This window comes from Argiope bruennichi, chromosome 8 (assembly GCF_947563725.1).
Source record: "Argiope bruennichi chromosome 8, qqArgBrue1.1, whole genome shotgun sequence".
Taxonomy (NCBI): Eukaryota; Metazoa; Arthropoda; class Arachnida; order Araneae; family Araneidae; genus Argiope; species Argiope bruennichi.
In genome coordinates this window covers 73484146-73503475 of record NC_079158.1, presented here as the reverse complement: position 1 = coordinate 73503475, position 19330 = coordinate 73484146, and the positions used below count along the sequence as shown (strand labels likewise).

Sequence of the window (19330 nt, the reverse complement as noted above, 5' to 3'; positions counted from 1 at the left end):
TAAAATGCTGTTTACTTTACATTATTTATATTAAAATGGCTTTTTAAAACTGAAATTGGTTCAAAAACTACTTATTTTTAGCAATCTACTGAGATAAAAATTCTTTGTTGAATATGTTTTCCTTCATATTCCGAGTTGTAAACTTATATTTATGTATCTCTCATTATGTAAATTGCATGCCATTATCTAAACTAGCCACTTTTGACAACCAGTTTGGATATCCAAATTAATGACTTTTTAGGATGTTAAATGATTAATATGGAATGTATTTTTTAAAATGTGACTTGGTATTTTATACGACAGAAAATCATGAATGCATTTGTATCAGTTTACCGCAAATTAAAAAGCCTATATATTATGAAATAAAAACGTAAAAAATCCTGCTAAGGAGTTGACAGAGGCCCACTGTTTGATGTTTTTATGGATGAATCTGAATTCCATTTTAATATTTAAAAGCATTATTACAGATAGTGCATCAAATTGAATAAAAAAAGCATTAGGTAAATCAAGAAGTAAACTATATGGAAATGAAATGAAATCATTGAAAATGATTGAAAAATAGATTAATCATTGAAAAAGAGTTAATAAACACCACTTATGTAAGATAATACTTTTGGAAGATATGACCATCTATTTCTTTTGGCAAATCATTGAAATTATCTAACTGGCAACGGTTAAACCTATTGTTTGCCAATTAAACATTCTATTTAAAGCCTATTTCTTCATCCCCCCCTCTGATTTAATGGATTTCTGGTGACACGGCGAGCCCTTCCCAGAACATTTCTGATAATATTTTGCAGCACCATTAATTAAATTAAGAGTTATATTCAATGCATATATGGAAATTATAATATCCTTCTTTCGTAATTTGGTTAATTCAATTTTACATTTTACACATATTTAATTTGATTGACATAAATCTAGTGGGAAAAGGATAGATCCTTTTCAGTTATAGTTGAATGTAATTAGTCAGTATTCACTTAAACTGTTAATTTGAAGATATTATTTTATAATTCCAAGAAAGTTTTACAAACCTATTTATTTGAAACCAAAATAATTTTTTAAACTCTATACTAAGTTACAAATTAGCAAATGCCAACATTAAACGTCATGGAAATTCGCTTCGTTGTTAGAAAAGTTTCTCGAGTTTGTTGCTGCTTTCCTCTGTCTAATATTTCTCTAGAATTTCCTAGTTGGTTTTAAAAATTTGCCGTTAAATATAATTATGGAAGTATAATTTGAGCAATTTTGATATACATCTGAATTTATGAGATCATTAATTAAAAAGCATTTATTGCAGCGAATTTCGAATTACAGCAATTATTAGAGAAGAAATCTCTGAAATCTTTTGAAATATCAATTTGATTGAAATATTGAATTCATAATGCTTCAAATGTAAGAAAATAATAACATTGCACTCACACAGAAATAGAAAAATAATTTCAGTTTTAAATAGCAATTTTTTGTGTGCCAGAAACTAATAGTATAATGTGCAGGATCAAGCAGAAATAATTTATTGTCAAGCAGGATAATTTGTACTAATGACACTGATTTTTAAGAACGATAATCAGTGTTATCAGTCAACTGAATTCAGCTTTCTTTAATTTGTGGAAAACAGTTTACCTTATAACGTGTTTGATATTTTGTGAATTTAGGGAATTGCTTACTGAAATTAATTTTTTTTAAAATTATAAACTCATTTTCTTTCGCTCAGAAAACATGTTTTCAAAATCTTTCTTACTAACTAAAGAGAAAGTTTGCTAAAAATATCTTTAGAACTTTTCAAGGTTACTTTTATTTCACACTGCCTGTTAAAAAAACAGGTTTTCATATACTTATTTTTTTTTAATTTGATTACATGAATTACTATGATAAATGATTTCATGCATAATTTTCTTCTTCAGCATGTAGTTACATATTCAGAAAAATTATTGCAGCCTTCGCGTTTCTTTTTGTGTCTGGGTTTTCCCTGGAATATATCTTCCGTTATCTAATCTTTTTTTTGACGGTCTAACATTAATTTAAGTTTTATTTTCAATAGCTTTGATCTACTTTGAATGCAAAATTTGTTATTTAAAGACAATATTTGCATTCGTTTTGTTAGATTAATGTCTTGCTTTAAGGGTACAGTTATTTCGGACGAACTTCGCAATTTTGAACCATATTTTAACCCTTTCTAGGGCCGTAGGAAGTATGCGTCTCACCAAATTTATCAATCTTTGTATGAAATTATGTAGGTTAGCATAAGTTCTGACAAATTATTTTAGAAAGACAGAAACTTAGATGCTTCAGTTCTTTATCTCACACATATTGATGTGTCTTGATTTGTTACTTAATTATTAATTAATCAAATTAAATTTATCTAAGAAGCTAAATGAATCCCTTTTCTTATTCTAATTACAAGCCTAAAAATATTTTAACATATGACTAGAAAAAAATGGCCCTTTAAAGGGTTAAATGGTAAGGATGCTGTTTTATCCAACTTTCTAATTTGCAAGTTTTAAATTTTATAAGAACGAGAAGACACTTGAAGAATTTAACGTGAACACATTTCGCGTATATAAAAGATCTTTGATTAAATGGGGTATTTATTAATCAAGGACTCGAACTCTACCCGAAATTATATTCTCCATCCCTTTCCAAGTGGTTATAGCATTTAGAAAAGATAAGACAGCACAACTTAAATAAATTAGAACGAAAATAGCTCTCATGCATCGTATACATATTTGAGTCCATTTCTGATAAGCAAAAGATGTCTTTAAAAGTAAGATAAAAAGAACATATGTGTAATAAAGAAATCTTCGGTGCTCTACATTTCTGAATATAATTACTCTTATCTCTTTCATCTGAGGTTTACAGCATTAGATATTTACTATATTAAATTTCTATTTCATACTGGTATTCTACTGACCTACATTCTACATTATAAGTATATTAAGGGGTCTCTCTTGTTTATATTTTTAGAAAGCAAGAAACATTTCCAGATACTTTAAATTCTTCCTTCTCGGTGTCACATCAAACACATCAAGTCATTATGAACGGCGAAAAGAAAGGAGATGATATTTACATTGTATCACCTGAAAAGTTTTCGCAGAGTACAGCAGCTTTAACCGATATCGTGCTAGAGAAAAAGAAGGATCTCAAAGGCGACGAAGATGACGATCCTGATACTAAGTGTGGTTTTGGATCATGGACTCCTCAGTGGCTCCAGAGAGGTGCAAATACCAAACTATTTTTATTCTTCTATTCCATGGCAGGACTTGCACAAGGAGCACATTTTACATATCTGGTTGGATGCATGTCCACCTTAGAGAAACGATTTGCCTATGACAGTAAAAGAAGTGGCCTTATTATGATTTCTGATGAAATTGCACCAATTATTTTAGGTGCCTTAATTGGTTATTTTGGTGGATTTGCGCATCGTCCCAAGCTTTTGACAATCGGGATGCTAATAGGATCTGTAAGTAGTTTCATAATGGCTTTGCCATATTTTATATATGGTACAGCGAGTGATAGTGTGGCGTTCCAGTATTCCATTTCTAAAATTGAAGGGGTGAAAGCACAATTTTGTGATAAAGATTATAATTCGATTCTGGGAGAGTGTGCAGAATCGATAACAACTCCAGTGCTTACAATATTTTTCATGAGCAATTTTTTGAAAGGTCTATCAGGATGCATATTTTATACCATTGGAACATCGTACATGGATGACAGTGTTAAGAAAAAGAATAGCCCTATGTACCTTGGTAAGTCATTTTTGTTTTCTTCATATATATTCGTTACTCTTACAGGACTATAAAGTTATTATGCAATTTTTAAAATAAATATGCAAAATATTAGATATTATACATTATATGATCACTAAAAAAAGGAAAAATTCTAAACAATTATTTGATTCGTTGTTCACCGAAAGTTTTGGAATCATTAACCAGTATTTAAAAAAAGAATGTCTTGTAATAGGATTATAAATTTTCATCCGTAATTTATGAAATACGTTCATCATGCAAAACGAATTTTCGCAAATCCTCACGCAATTAATATCCAAATTCTGAAATATTTCACGCATTGCCTCTGTCTTCACCAGCTGCTTTAAAGCGCCTGATGTGTAAGTTAGCTGCCTCTTTTGAGTATAAATCTTAAACATCTTAGTATCATGAAATTGGAATTTGATATTAAAATTTATAAAGGAATAAAAATTGCTTATTTTTGATTTTTAACTTGTATTTGTGCATACATGTTTCATTTTAATATTATCATGAAAAATAAATCAAATTTGTGGCATGTTGACCATAATTAAATTCAATACTCAAATCTAAATAAATCCAATTGACTGTTGTCAGTGACAGCTAAAATTGACTGTTCTTAGAAAATTTTGAACAACACAGATTAGTTTCTGATTGATATGCATTTTATGAATTAGAAGCGCGTAGAAATTTTTAGAATAGAAAGAATTCCAGAGAAGTAACTCTATTCCACTTTGCAAGTGAAATTTAATATTTCGGATTTCAGTTATTGATGTTTAGAATTTAACTATTTCTCTTTTAAATACATAACATGAATTAAAGAATTTATCGTATAAACAGTATCGTTTTATATGGCTCAAGGCTGTATAGCTTAAAACGATATCTATACAATTGTGTTGTTTTTATTAACAATTAATGACGACACTTCACCATTATAATTCAGCAATAGACAAGAATCCTCTAATTAGATGCTTGATCCAAATTACAGGAATAAAGCATGGCACCGAAAATGTTAAGTCATTTTTTAATAATTAGGATATGTTTCAGAAAATTATACAAATAGATATGAAACATTCGAAATGGTCTCGACTCGAGTTCATTTGGAATAGTAAGAATGTTACCCAGCAGTTACAGTTACTGACTTACGTTAATAATCTAGAGCATTTTGTCAATCGTATTGTTACAAATGAGGGCAGACAAAGCACAACATAATTTTTTTAAACAATTTAAATTGTTTGCTATTTCTGGTTTTGTATTTAAAGTTCCTTAAGCAGGCTTGTATAGCAAGCAGGATTGTTTATTTTCAAACTGAATCACTTGAATGTGAATATTCACCGAATGTAGATTATATGCCTGTAGAATGGAATCATATCTTGAACTTGATTAAGTAATCATAGAAGTAGATGCAAACGATGTTTATACTGTGACAGGTAAATCTATATTACATAGAAACAAGAACATGACTGAAGAAATATTCACAGGAAACATTTGCAATTTTAACACTTTATTTTGATTTTCTTTCCTTTCTGACTTTGCTGGGTATTAATAACTTCTCAAAAACGAAAATACGTTGACGCTTGTATATGACGCTTATAGAAAGAGCCATTGATGATGGCTAATTGATACTTTGATGCTGAAATCGTTTTTCTTTAGTCAAAATGTCTATCCTTGAAAGTCAATCGAGACATATTTTGGCAGTGGAGTCTGCAAATCAGTTACAGTTGTAAGCATTTGCATATGCAAATATGGAATTTTTCAAAGGAGGATAGTATCAAAAATAAAGTATCAAATAATTTATTGCCTTTTTTTTGTGGAATATTTTTTAAAAATGTATCTAGTAAAAAAGAATTATCTGTTAAGGTTTTTATTGACATTGAAACCACGTATGGATAGTACTTAGAAAAGATTAGTTTCAAACTCTTATCGTAGTCGAAAAAATCTTTTATTTTTATGAAGATTTATTATTATAACCAGGTGGAAAGATTTTAATTACTTTGTAATTTAGATTAACCAATTTTTCGTATGTGTACAACTTTTTAAAATTAAATCTATTAAATGATTTTTTTTACATTTCTCTTATTTTAATTCATGCACACAAACAAGCGAACTCTGAAATCTTAATAATTTTCTTAATTCAAGAAAAAAAAATTAAAAATTTTAACAAACCCGCTCTCATAACTCAATTTGAAGAATAGGTAAAATATGTATATTTTTTTCTAAACAGTAATAATTTTAATGCCAGCAATTGTTTTGGTTGTTTTTATTTCCCCATATGCAATGAATGCGAAGAAAAAGCATTGCAATCGCTGAAAAATTTAAACTCATTTTAAAGAATCTCAATGTTTTAGATTCTCTACTCGTCCTAAAAAATATATTTTTGGAGTTATGCCTCTGTGATTGTGATAGTGACAACTAGAAAATTTTTTTTGAAGTAGGGGGATAAAATTCGACAAGTCACTTTACCACTAAATTTGTTGATGTCTGTCAAATTTTGAACAAAGTTCATTTAGAAAATTTAGTCTGTCTGTATGTCCAAGAGTAAGCGACATAAACGGACAAAACGATATGATAATTATAAAACGATATTTCTAAATGTATAAAATCTGGTATGCAGTTTTTTTTTTTTGCATGAATTGTCGATTCTTTTCGTATGTGTATTTTTCAATTTTGAATCAAATTTGGCAAAGGAGGCTATCTATTGGTCTATATTTCGCATGCGTGTAAACGTGATTTCTTAAAAACGCCACAATTTGATTAAATGAAATTTAGGATGTGATCCTCTCATTAAAATTGTAGTTCCGTTTCAAATTTTTATTTTAATCAATCAGTAAAAAGGCGATCAAAAGTGCATAATCGATTTTCTTCACTATACTAGAAGGATTAAAATGTTCATCAGAAATATTCTGAATATATATATATATATTGAAAACTATAAAATATATTTATGGATACAATATATATTCTGAAAAAAAATATGAAATGCATGATTTTTAAATTTTTGCAAAGCATTGATTGAAACAGTAATATGAGTTAAAAGTCAAAATAGTTTTAAAAATTGAAAAAATTTGTTTTTTCTGGTGTGGGAGGGAGAAGTGTAGTTGGTAAAAAGAGATATATAGAAAAAAATATCCATAAAATATTTGCTGAAAATCTTGCAGATCTATACATTCTCTAGCTCCTGAACTACAAATGTATTGGTATAATTTTAATAAGTTTATTGTTTATTTTGAAATTCAGAAGATGTGAAACTTGAGAAAATATTGTATGAAATTTAAAGGAAAAAATATGCTAAAGATTTTAAATTATTAGATTTTTCGTTCGATTTTCCCTAAATTTTGGTCTTGAGAAAATAAGAGTTTAAAGATGCAAAATAATGTAAAAGCGTAATGTAAGCAAACATAAGAATCAATATAACATTCCAAAGAATGAATGTATAAATAAAATTCAAAGAAAACTTTAAAGAAACAAAGAACATTGTATAAAAAAATATTTGGTTTGTTAAATATTACGAAAATAATTATTTTCAAAGTAGGTACTTATTTCAATAACAAAGATTAATTAATATTTTAAATAACTCTTATGTTTTTTTTTTAAATCAAGAAATGATTATTTGCCAAATTTCGAAGTTCTGTTTCCAACGAAATGATGTGTATCGTTTTGCATCATTTAAAATCATATGAAGGCTGAATTATAAAAATTACAAACAGCACGTCAACCTATATGCATTAGCATGTTAAAATAGGATTCTTAGTTAAATGAAGCATTATTTTAAATATACGATAATTTAAAAAAAAAAAAACTGAGATTATGATTTTGATTAATAAAGATATCACACTGCTGCAACAAAAATAAAAACTATAAACATTAATTAATGTTGTATTAAATAATTTTACATTATTTCAGAAATAACATGGCAAAATCATGATAAAAATTAAATTTTCCCAGTAATATATGAAAATTTTTCAGAGATCTAAGGAAAAATCTTACTGATCTTTTAGCAATCTGATTATTTTTTTCTGAGTAGCATTATCTTTGCAAGCTCAGTACGTTGTTGATGATATAGAAAACAAATTCATTTTCATATCCATAATCAAAACGGTAGTCTGAAAGATAAGAAAAAGTTTATAATAAGTTTCGATTCTTAACCTTGGAAATCTAATTCTAAACAATGACTCTCTTTTCTTTAAAAAAGAAAATCCCTACTCCAGCGATGAAAACGTTGCAGACTGAAAAAATAAGCATTATTACTACCAATTGCTTTGCTTACCGCTGAATGTTTTTCGATAGGTTTAAGTTTCCCATGTAAATTAAGACAAATTAATTACAGAAAAACCAAAATAAACCTTTTAGATTTACTTCATTAAATTTAGATTTATTCATCTAAATCTAATCAAATAAATCTATATTTAGATTTAATTATCTAAATTAAAAGATTTTAAATGAATTTAAAATTTTAAAAAATATTTCGAAATCCTCATCCTAATAAACATTAATATTAGCAACTACGTGTATCGGAAAAGCAATAATTAAAAAGTTAACAATTGTAATCTTATTGTCTTAATCAAAATAAATCCTTTCATATGTAGATGTTTTAATTCTTATAGCGGCCGAGTCAAGTAAGAAATAATATAGTTGAATATAGGAATTTGGAAAAAATTTTTGTGTCCTCTTAAACAGAATTATTCATGAATTCGTAAATCAATATAAGCTACTGGTTTCTTCTAAGCGAAATAGAAAATTGGGTGAGTTTTCCTTAATGTTCTTCCGGAACTCATGAACAGTCCAAAATATTCCTGTATATTGGAGTAAAATCTTACTCCTACTTCAGGTACTACAAAGTGCTAAGGATTAAAGTGCTGATTTCTTCTAAGTGAAACAGAAACATGGATAAGTTTCACATGAATTTCTTCAGGCCAAAATATTATTCTATATTGGAGTAAAATCATACTCCTACTTCAGGTACTACAAAGTGCTAAGGATTAAAGTGCTGATTTCTTCTAAGTGAAACAGAAACATGGATAAGTTTCACATGAATTTCTTCAGGCCAAAATATTATTCTATATTGGAGTAAAATCATACTCCTACTTCAGGTACTACAAAGTGCTAAGGATTAAAGTGCTGATTTCTTCTAAGTGAAACAGAAACATGGATAAGTTTCACATGAATTTCTTCAGGCCAAAATATTATTCTATATTGGAGTAAAATCATACTCCTACTTCAGGTACTACAAAGTGCTAAGGATTAAAGTGCTGATTTCTTCTAAGTGAAACAGAAACATGGATAAGTTTCACATGAATTTCTTCAGGCCAAAATATTATTCTATATTGGAGTAAAATCATACTCCTACTTCAGGTACTACAAAGTGCTAAGGATTAAAGTGCTGATTTCTTCTAAGTGAAACAGAAACATGGATAAGTTTCACATGAATTTCTTCAGGCCAAAATATTATTCTATATTGGAGTAAAATCATACTCCTACTTCAGGTACTACAAAGTGCTAAGGATTAAAGTGCTGATTTCTTCTAAGTGAAACAGAAACATGGATAAGTTTCACATGAATTTCTTCAGGCCAAAATATTATTCTATATTGGAGTAAAATCATACTCCTACTTCAGGTACTACAAAGTGCTAAGGATTAAAGTGCTGATTTCTTCTAAGTGAAACAGAAACATGGATAAGTTTCACATGAATTTCTTCAGGCCAAAATATTATTCTATATTGGAGTAAAATCATACTCCTACTTCAGGTACTATTTAAATGCTAAGGATCAAAGCTAGTGCTGGTTTCTTCTAAGCCAGGAGTGGGCTGACTTTTCAGGGAACGGGCCTCTTCTAATTTTTTCATGGTGTTGCGGTCCACACAGTGGCGTAGGTATGGTGAGCTAATAAAAAGGTCTACAATATTTATTATGACTTAATAATAAATGCAGAATATGTACTATTCTACATGAGTACAAACATATTATTTTAATAGCAAGATACAAAATAATTATAGCAGTCGTAGTTCCATAAATGTTTCTTTTAGTATGCGCATCTTAGGTCTTAGTAAAGGCGGTCACTCCAAAATGTCTTGGTGGTCCACCAGTAGATCACGATCGATTTAATACTTACCACTGTTCTAAGCAAACCAGAGACTTTGGTAATTTTCCCCTGAATTCTTTTCAAGAATGCATGGACAGTGTAGGTATTCCTATATATTGCTGTGAAATCATACTCCTATTTCAAGTGCTATCTTAGTGCTTTGAATCACTTCGATTAACAGCAGATGTAATTTTTTAATTTTACCATGACTCAAGAATGAGCCGATTGACAAGATATTTTAAACTCGATTGAATAAGAACTATCAAAATCTTAACAACTATAAATTTACTTATGGCAATAATAATATATAAATATTATTGCATTCGGAGTTTTTATCTTGCATTTCTGGCAACAATTTATGTCTTTATTTGACTCTTCTGACTCCATGAAATAAATTTGATAGGAATCAAAAAATATTTCTAATAAAGTCTGATCATTTCTAGATTGAATAGATGCTAAGCAATTTCGGAACATTGGGGGAAATCCAACAAAGGAAGTAAAATGTACTTTCCAGTTTCACATTAATAGCTACAACTATCCGAAGGCCAAATAAAAAAATTCTTCTTTCTGTCTTCACTTTATGTTATCTTAACTGTAACCACTGGGTATCAATAGAAAAATCGAAGGAAATTTTTTTTCGAAACTACAACAACTTCAACTGGTTTTTGCAATCATTATTTCTTGTGATGGTCTGTTTTCGACGAGCTTGTAAAGAAGATAGCCTTCTTTTATGTATTGGTTTATGAAAGAATGTTTGAGAATTCATTAATTAAGGTTTTGAATTCTTCGGACTTTTTGTGTAACTTCACTTGACCCCGTTTCATTTTTAAAATGATGTCACCTTGACTGTCTATAGAAATCTAACGTTTATAATTATCTGAATGAATAGAAAATAAAACATTTCCTCTTGAATGTTTAAATGAGTATTGCATGCTACTTTATTAATGCAATAGAATATAGGAACTTAAAATTCTTAAAAAAACCCAGGTAAAGTAAGAGTGAATTGCAAAATTTAAAAAATGTTTTTAAGTACTTTATGTAAATACAATTTCTAGAGAATTTTATTAAAAAATTTCTTCAGTGGAATAAATAAGACAACTTTGGAAAATTTTATCTTTATAATGGCTAATTATTTAAGATATTAAGTATTTTTTAAAACATTCTTCTATTTAAAATAAAAAACTGATGTAAATTAAATTCATTTTCGATACAAAAATTTCAAAATATAATTCAAATAAAACCATTATTTTGTTTTGGAAAAATTGAAAATTATTGCAAAAAGTATATTGGAAACATCGTGTTTTCTGCCAAGCAAAAATTTTTTTTAAAAATGGAATGAATTAATAAATTTTTGCTCATTTCAAAATATGAAAAAAATATCTGAAACACTCTGAATCCGCATGATTGTTTCGGATGTTACATATTAAATTCGTAGAGATTCAGATATGTCACACGCCTCGCTCTATTTAGTATGAAAATGTTTCAAAATACAACGTTGATTCTCAGAACTTTAGGTATCGTGTATCTCCAAAAGAGGACATAAGTCTGACATAACACGCCAGACTAGTAAAACAAATAATAGCTTAATAACATTTTTGTTCCAATTTTCTAATGAATTGGGAATATAGGATTCTCAAATTTCAAATAATGTTTACAAAATTAAATGTATATATCGGGGATTCAGAGTTGTTAAAAACGCCGTTTTGATTAGCATTTTTTTATTTTAGTGATAAAATTAGAATTTTGTCAATCAAAAACTTTTGTTATTGTTTGGAGATTAAAGACAGACAAGTCCTTTTCCTTTATCCTTTTTTTTCTTACAAGCTCAAGGAGTCTTGCAAGAAATGGAATAGTTAAGTCTCGTAGTGCCAAAGCGAAGCAATATAATGAATATTGATGATAATAATGATGTCTAAAATTGATATTTGGCCTCTTTCAGTTTTGAACGCCTAGAGAGATAGGCTTAGTATGCTCATGATAGAAGACAGTGCCTTTTCTATTATTCGGTCACTAACCGCTGTATCAGTTACGTGCCTTTTATTTATTGATCGATTGTTGGTTGTAAAAAAAGGTATCGTAAACTACTGCATCCTAGTTGATCGGCAGGTTTGGCAAGTATTCTGAAACCGTCATACAATTAAGAAACAGCGCTTCATATACCAGTTATTTTCATATATCACCAGATGTATACAATAGTTTCCTGCAAACATTCTTAGCCTATTTATGATTTTGTGATACTTTTTCTTTAGTTTTTGTAGATCGTTCTTAGACATTGAAAGATATTGCTTTTTTTAAGATTTCAATGTATTCATTTTGTTATCTTGTGAACGTTTACTTGTATTGATGAGAAAGATATACGTAGATTTTATCACTTTATGATCTTTTTTAAATAAATCGTAGTCGTTTACCAATTGAATACTATGAGGTATCCATTCTGTGATAATATCTATTGATTATATTCCGTAATTAAACAATACAAAGGATTCTCTTTCCTCTTCTCAATGCCTTAAATTCATTTCGGTTTGATATTTGAATCTAGAATAATCACAATCTGAAAGTGGACATTTTGACTCAAAATTATTTTATCTCATCTAGCAATTGATAAATAATTGTCACAAAGACTACTGCGTATCTGAAAAAGAATCTGAATTGCTAAGGATTTAAGATTATTTTAAATGAGAAGTTTAAATCCTTACGTGTATTTTTTATTTGCTGGAAACATTTTCAAAATGACCGCAAATATTTGAAATTATTAAACAATTCTTTTTTACTCGAAATAGTTAAGAATGTATTGTCAACAATAGTGCAAAAATTTTTAATTATTAGTCTGTCGGGACACATGCACGTGTCATCGAGTTTTAGAATTTAAAATATTGACCGAACTAGTGTCAATTAATTATAATGAAGTGCAAAACATATTAAGTCTTAATTGTGTACTTATTTATCTAAATATAGCCATTCTTTCATATATATAGAATCGGATTGAACGTCTATTGCAATTTCTGCTACTAACTGTAGAACTCTCAACTGAATAATTATAACAAACTATAAGTTTCCATGAAAATGAATTGAAGCAGCATTATCATCAGCATCTTCCCCTACAGAAAAAAAATTATGAATTCAGCATTGATAACGAACGTTTGTCTATTCTCAATCAGTGGAAAAATCAAAATCAAGAGTTCCATTATCAATTATTTATATCCAAGAGCTACTGAGGAGAGTTCTAGTTATGATTTAATTATCTTCTCGAGACGCCGAGAAAAGTGTAAATTTAAGATCTTAAAATTACGTTAAATCTAATATTTATAATTTACTGCAAAATATACAAAAAGGTTAAAAGGAAATTCGAAAGCTGACTTTTAGCTGAGGTCGAAAAACATTTATATTTTTCTGCTAATTCATAGACAGAAAAATATAAATGTTTCTTCTATTCTAATCCTTTATTTTTCTAATTCGTTGGAAAAGTTTCAATGGTTTGTGTTGGTGTGATTGCTGACTTTTCTTAGCTGTATCAAACGGTCGGGAGTTCAAGCACAATTCAACAGAATACAGATCACGTATACGTATACAGATCTGGTTCACGTACAATGTATCACCGAAGATAAAAATTATTTAAGATTGTGTATTATGAAAATTTCAGGTAGATTTATATAGTGATACTACCTTTTGCAATTATTCTCAAGTCAAAATTTTCGGAAAAATGTTTCAGTTCTTCACTAATCATGGTCCTTAGAACCCAAAAAAGTTCGTTCGTTCGTTCAAAAGTTATACATATTTATAATATGCATATAATGCTTTGCTCTTATTATATTTTTATAACTAGAGTGATTTTATTTGGAATTTGTTGTTAGAAATGTAAAAATCACGGATTAGTTCGTAAATGGCCTATCTAATTCAACGGAGGTGGGAGAGGGTTCAAATTTTCATTTCACTTTATCTTTCTTAGTATTGAAGATAGAAAAATAAATCCATTAATCAAATTAGCGCCTCATTAAGAACAACCTTTGTATTTAAAGTTTTTCAATAACTGCAACACCTTAGAATTTGGGGGCTGAAAAGTGATTATCACGCCCTAATTTTAGCTGTTAATTTAAGGAAATATTTGCATTTCTATCTAATATCAACGGTTTATATTGCCAAATAGTAACTCGGATGCAAATGAATCTAACTTTGCCTTCCAGCTTGCCGAGGAAAACCATGGTTTTATCCCGCATAAAAAAATATTTAATTACTTTATTAAGATGCTGTTTAAGACTTCTAAAATTTGTTTTTCTAGTCGTTTTTTTGGACTTCTTTAAATATTTAATTATATTTATATAGCCTTTTGCAGCAACACGAAAGCTACTTTTGAAGAGACTTTGTAATTTTGAGCCTTGGCCATGACCGGGGGGTTGAAATTTTGATTTCGCTATAATTTTCTTAATATTGAAGATATAAAAATAAATTCAATTTGACAAGTTAGCACCTCATCAAGACAGACAGCTTTTCTATTTAAAGGTTTTCGATAACTGCGATATTTTAGAGGTTAGAGGCTAAAAAGTTATTTCACGCTTTAATTTTGACTGTTTGTTAACATCGACAATTTATGTTGCCAGAGAGTTACTTAGTGTAAATGAATCTACCTTTGTCTTCCAGCTTGCCGAGAGGAATTTTTAAAAAATTAATACACTGCAATGGATGAATAATTGTAAGGTCCATTCCAAAATATCCTGGGAGTAGTTTCAAAAGAAGCAAAAAATCTAAAAGATAAAATTTTCTAAACTTAAATGAATAAATATAATGCAAAATATATGAATGAAAAATTAGCCATGAGGGAAATTAAACAAATACAATGAAGTATTTAAAACATTAATAACGAATATCATCTTGTAATTCTAGATTCTTCACATGATCAGACTGCTCCAAACGTCTACAAGTAAATTTTAGATCATAAATTTTATGATCTAAAATTAGAATAACTCTTAAAAGTTATTTTCCAAAATTTTTAAATGTATTGAGTGAAAATGAAAGTTGAGAATTGTGTGTTTGGACTTTCCAAGATCATTTGCAGGATGTAGCGTTTTGTTTATTTACATTTTATTTTTACTGCCTCTTCAAACCAAATAAAAGTTGCATTTCTTATCAAGAATGAATGATTTATTGGAAGATAGTGAATAATCTCTTTATTAAGCTAATGTTTATTCACTCGAGGAAAATCAAGGACATACTTGGGTTTATTTTACACAAAACGTCAAAACACGTGTAACCAAAGTCTTTATTATATTTTATGTTTCTAATGAAGTTAATGCGTTGCAGTGAAGTGATTTTTGGGATTATTGTAATATTATCAATGATAGTAACCAATGCTTTTGGTGGCATTATTAATGGATGATAATAATGACTGAATGAATAATAACGGTCCTGACAAAAACATAGGAATAGAGAATGGATCGCTCAATCATCTCCAGCCACTTACAGGAGTAAGCCCATTATGTCATCGGAATAGAAAAAAAAATGATTTATATATAAATTTGCCAGCAGAAAATGATCCGCTTATTTATCCGGCAGCATCATTTGCACGTGCTCGTAATGCCCCAGGAAAATTTTTAATGATGAAATGAAAGTTAATGGCGGAATTTATTGGTTCCTTAATGGACAAATTCAACATTAACGGCGATATGCATTAATTTATTAATGACTTGGATCCGTAATTAATCAATGATCAAACAAAAATGAACGATATTAGTAATTAATTCATCGATGACCAAATTGAAATTAATCACCAAATTAATTCTTTCATCTATTAATTAAGATTAATAACAAAAATTTCTGATTCCTTAACAGTGAAATTAAAGTTATTTACAAAATTTATTAAATTATTAATTGTCTGAAGTAAAAATTCATTTCTAAAATGTAATACCTTTTTAAACGTATATTTGATTTTCAATTTATTTAAAGAATATTCTTCTGGTATGAAAAATATAAATTTACTTCATTCAGGTAATGACATACAACAAAATTTTATATATTTCATGCCGTTTACTTTTTAAAAATACATCTGTTTATTAGAGCATAAAACCACAGAACGCATAGCTTAAAAAACATTAGGAAAAGTCTTCTAGAGTCAGTTTGTTCATTTGTTTTTAAGAGTTTTGCTGGAGAGTAGATTCATAGAGAGTAGAAAACAAATCTTTTTAATAAATATTTTTGGCCTGTTTTCCATGATTTTTTTGCTAAACGATAGTATATTATACCGAGATTCAATATTATTAACATAAAATATAAAATTTCATCAGACATACGATATATAAAAAAATTATGCAGATACGCTTGATATTATTAGCTCAGTTTAGCCAAACTTGCGCCATTAAAACTACCAACCAACCAACCAACCAACCAACCAACGATTGGTATTATTTACAAATATCTTATTCTTTCACAGTGTGTGATGAAAAATATTTAAAAATGGAAATGATAATGACCAGTATATGGGTATATACCAGTATATACATTTTATTTCAATAATATGCAGGTAAAATTGCAAAATATTCAAACTTTCCGAAGCTGTTTCATTAAAAGTGATAAGAAGTTAAATATTATAATTTTAAAAAGCAAAAATTCTCATTTATAAAAGCTAACGATATTATTATGATAAACTTAACTAATGCCTTAGATAATTTTATTTTGTATTTATAATTTAGATCAATATATATTTTGTTTAATCATTAAAAATTCTTTATAATAATTAAACTTTATTTGTATCTTTTTGAATTTTACAGTATTAAAATATTTTTATTACTCATAAATTTATATAAAACACTATTGATAAACCCTTCAAAGATATATTATCTACTAGAATTAAGAGAAAAAAAAAAACGAAAGACGACATAAATAAATTCATTCATTGCACACGTTAGTCTTTTCCAATTACAAGGGAGATAAGAGCTTCCTCGGCGTATTTTACGAGAAACAGCAATTTTTTTATTATATTTATCATCATTGCTCATAAAAGCTCAACTTAAAGTGCCGTTTACAGTGACGTTGATAAAAAGTATTGACGACCTATCACGTGACTGCCTCAGCCTCTTGGCAGCACTTGAACTCCCAACTTCTTTTGATTATATCACTTATCTTGTGCTATCTCAGAATCAACCCAAGATAGGAAGTGTTTCCTCTGAATTCTTAAGGGAAATAACATTGCTGATATCGTTCAGAGTAATATAGTAAGCTCACATGCCAGCATTTGATCCCTGCTGCATCCAGAGCTTGTCTGGATGAAGTTAGCGTAGTAAACACCAAGAATTTTCGACAATGCAAGCGGGCCTTCTAAAATATTGGAGATAGCAGTGCAATAAACATCTGTTGTAGCATTTATTGTCACCAGAACAATAATCTAAACTATTTTTCCTTTTGAAGAGAGCAGACTTTGGTCATCTAATAGTTTAAAAAACACTTTTTGTGATTGATGCTTTTACAAGTTCATGGAAAAATTCGATTGAGACATTAATCATTACTTGAAACCGAAAGTAGAATTTATTCTTCAGCCATTAATCTAATTATAAAATGCAAGTAATCCAGTAACAACTTAGAAGCAATCATGAGCAACAAAGTACCAAATACCAAAAAGAACTCTCTGAGAATTGACTTTACTCCAATTCCAGTCCAGGATAATGGAGATCCTGATCAGGACATGGACGATAAAGACACTAGATGTGGAATTGGTGGTTTCCATCCTACTTGGTTACAAAAATTCAGCACACCTAAAGCTTTCTTAGTAAATCACAGTATTCTTGGAGTTCTGCAAGGGGCTTTCTTCACATATCTTGTAGGCTGTTTGTCAACTCTTGAAAAGAGATATGCCTACGAAAGTAAAGTGACTGGTATAATAATGATAGCAGACGAAATTAGCCCAATATTATTCGGTGTTTTGTTAGGCTATTTTGGCGGAAAATCCCACAGACCTAGAATTGTTGCCTTAGGTATGGTTATAGGAGTCGTCAGTTGCTTTGTAATGTCTGTTCCATACTTCATGTATGGTCCGATTCGCGAATTTACTTCTGAAAGTGTCAGGCATGTTGTAAACAGGACAAAATATGAATTTTGTGATTTGAAAGAGAAAGATCATTTTTGCGATGCCTCACCAACTTTTACTGCTGTGTCAATACTGTTCTTTGGAAATTTTTTGAAAGGCTTCGGATCTTTAGCTTTTTACACTATCGGCACATCTTATTTAGATGACAGCGTAAAGAAGAAGAATTCTCCAGTATATTTTGGTAAGAATTTTTCTTTTTTGTCAATTAATGTGGTGATTTTATAAGTATGATCATGAAATCTTCTCAAATTGCATTTCCATGTCATTTCTTTTAGACTATTGATAATTTTTTGTGAATATTGCCTAAGACATTACGCAAAATATTAAAAGAGCAAATATTTAATAAAAAAGTTGCAGACTTCATAAATGACTCTATAGCACTTTTACAGTTTAATAAAATTATGAATTTAAATATTCAAATAAATTTATAACCAGCCCAACATATATTTAGTAGGAACTAGATAGCATTTTATATTTCTATTATCTACTGGGAAATAATATATAATAAAAACCATTTTTACTGTATATTTTATCTGATTAAGATCTTTGCATTATAAAAGTTGGTTTATCACTCTGAAATAAGCTAAAATGAACTCATGTAGAGATAAATCTGTATGTTCATTAAAAAGTTTTCTTTTAGAATTTAAGTTTTCAAAAAAAGAGATTATGTATTTTAATATGCATTTAAAAAAATCTTATAATTTGCTCACTGTGACATCCGGAATATAAAACAAGAGTGAAATAGCACTATCATTTCTTTATAAAATGTCCACCACTGTGTCACTATTTCCCAATCATTTGAATTCAAAGGTTTTTGTAGATAAGCCTTTTCTTAGATTTAGTTTTTACTTTGAACAAAACGTAAACATGAAAATATTCTTCGAGTTCGTCAACAAAAGAAACGTGAAACAATAGTATTATATTTTGAGATAGTCATTATTCTGTCATTTATATGCTTGTTTGTTTAGATAATCTTGATGTAGCCCATATTACGAAAGTAATATATGATAAGAATTGAAAGTAGAAAGCTGTAAGTTAGAAAACAACAGAAAATAACCAGCAGGAGTCCCTAAAATATTTTAGCATAATCTCTAATAAAGATGTTATCCCAGAGAACGCATTGCATGGCATTGGCATACAATAGTTGAGAAATATTAATTTTTGGCGTGATTTCAATATTTTTACTGAATCTATCGTGTAATGCTTGGCGATCTATCCTGGTTTTGGCGATCCATCCCTGGCATGCCGTTAAAAGGACCAAAATATCGAATTTGGAAACTGTTTCCTCAATTGAAACAAAAATCTGAACAAAACTACACTTGTAGTGACAAAAATCAGATACTAAATTTGATATATTTAAGTCGACGCGCTTTTGAGTTACTGCGTTTGCATGTTTCTGAAAACACAGATCGACAACCCCTTACTGGATATGGCTCA

General features: G+C 28.9%; 1 protein-coding gene across 3 annotated transcripts in view; it reads left to right on the top strand.

The window, feature by feature from the left end:
* Positions 1 to 19330, top strand: part of LOC129980873 (solute carrier organic anion transporter family member 74D-like) — an 81991-nt gene that overhangs the window by 21044 nt on the left and 41617 nt on the right. For 2 of the 3 annotated variants that reach the window (XM_056091322.1, XM_056091321.1), the window contains exon 2: positions 2965 to 3746. In XM_056091322.1, coding sequence (XP_055947297.1) covers positions 3035 to 3746 — 712 coding nt within the window. In that variant the 5' untranslated portion in view covers positions 2965 to 3034. Of the gene's footprint in view, positions 1 to 2964; positions 3747 to 16994; positions 18075 to 19330 lie in introns of those variants that run through there. The other variant, XM_056091323.1, reaches the window with a different exon arrangement.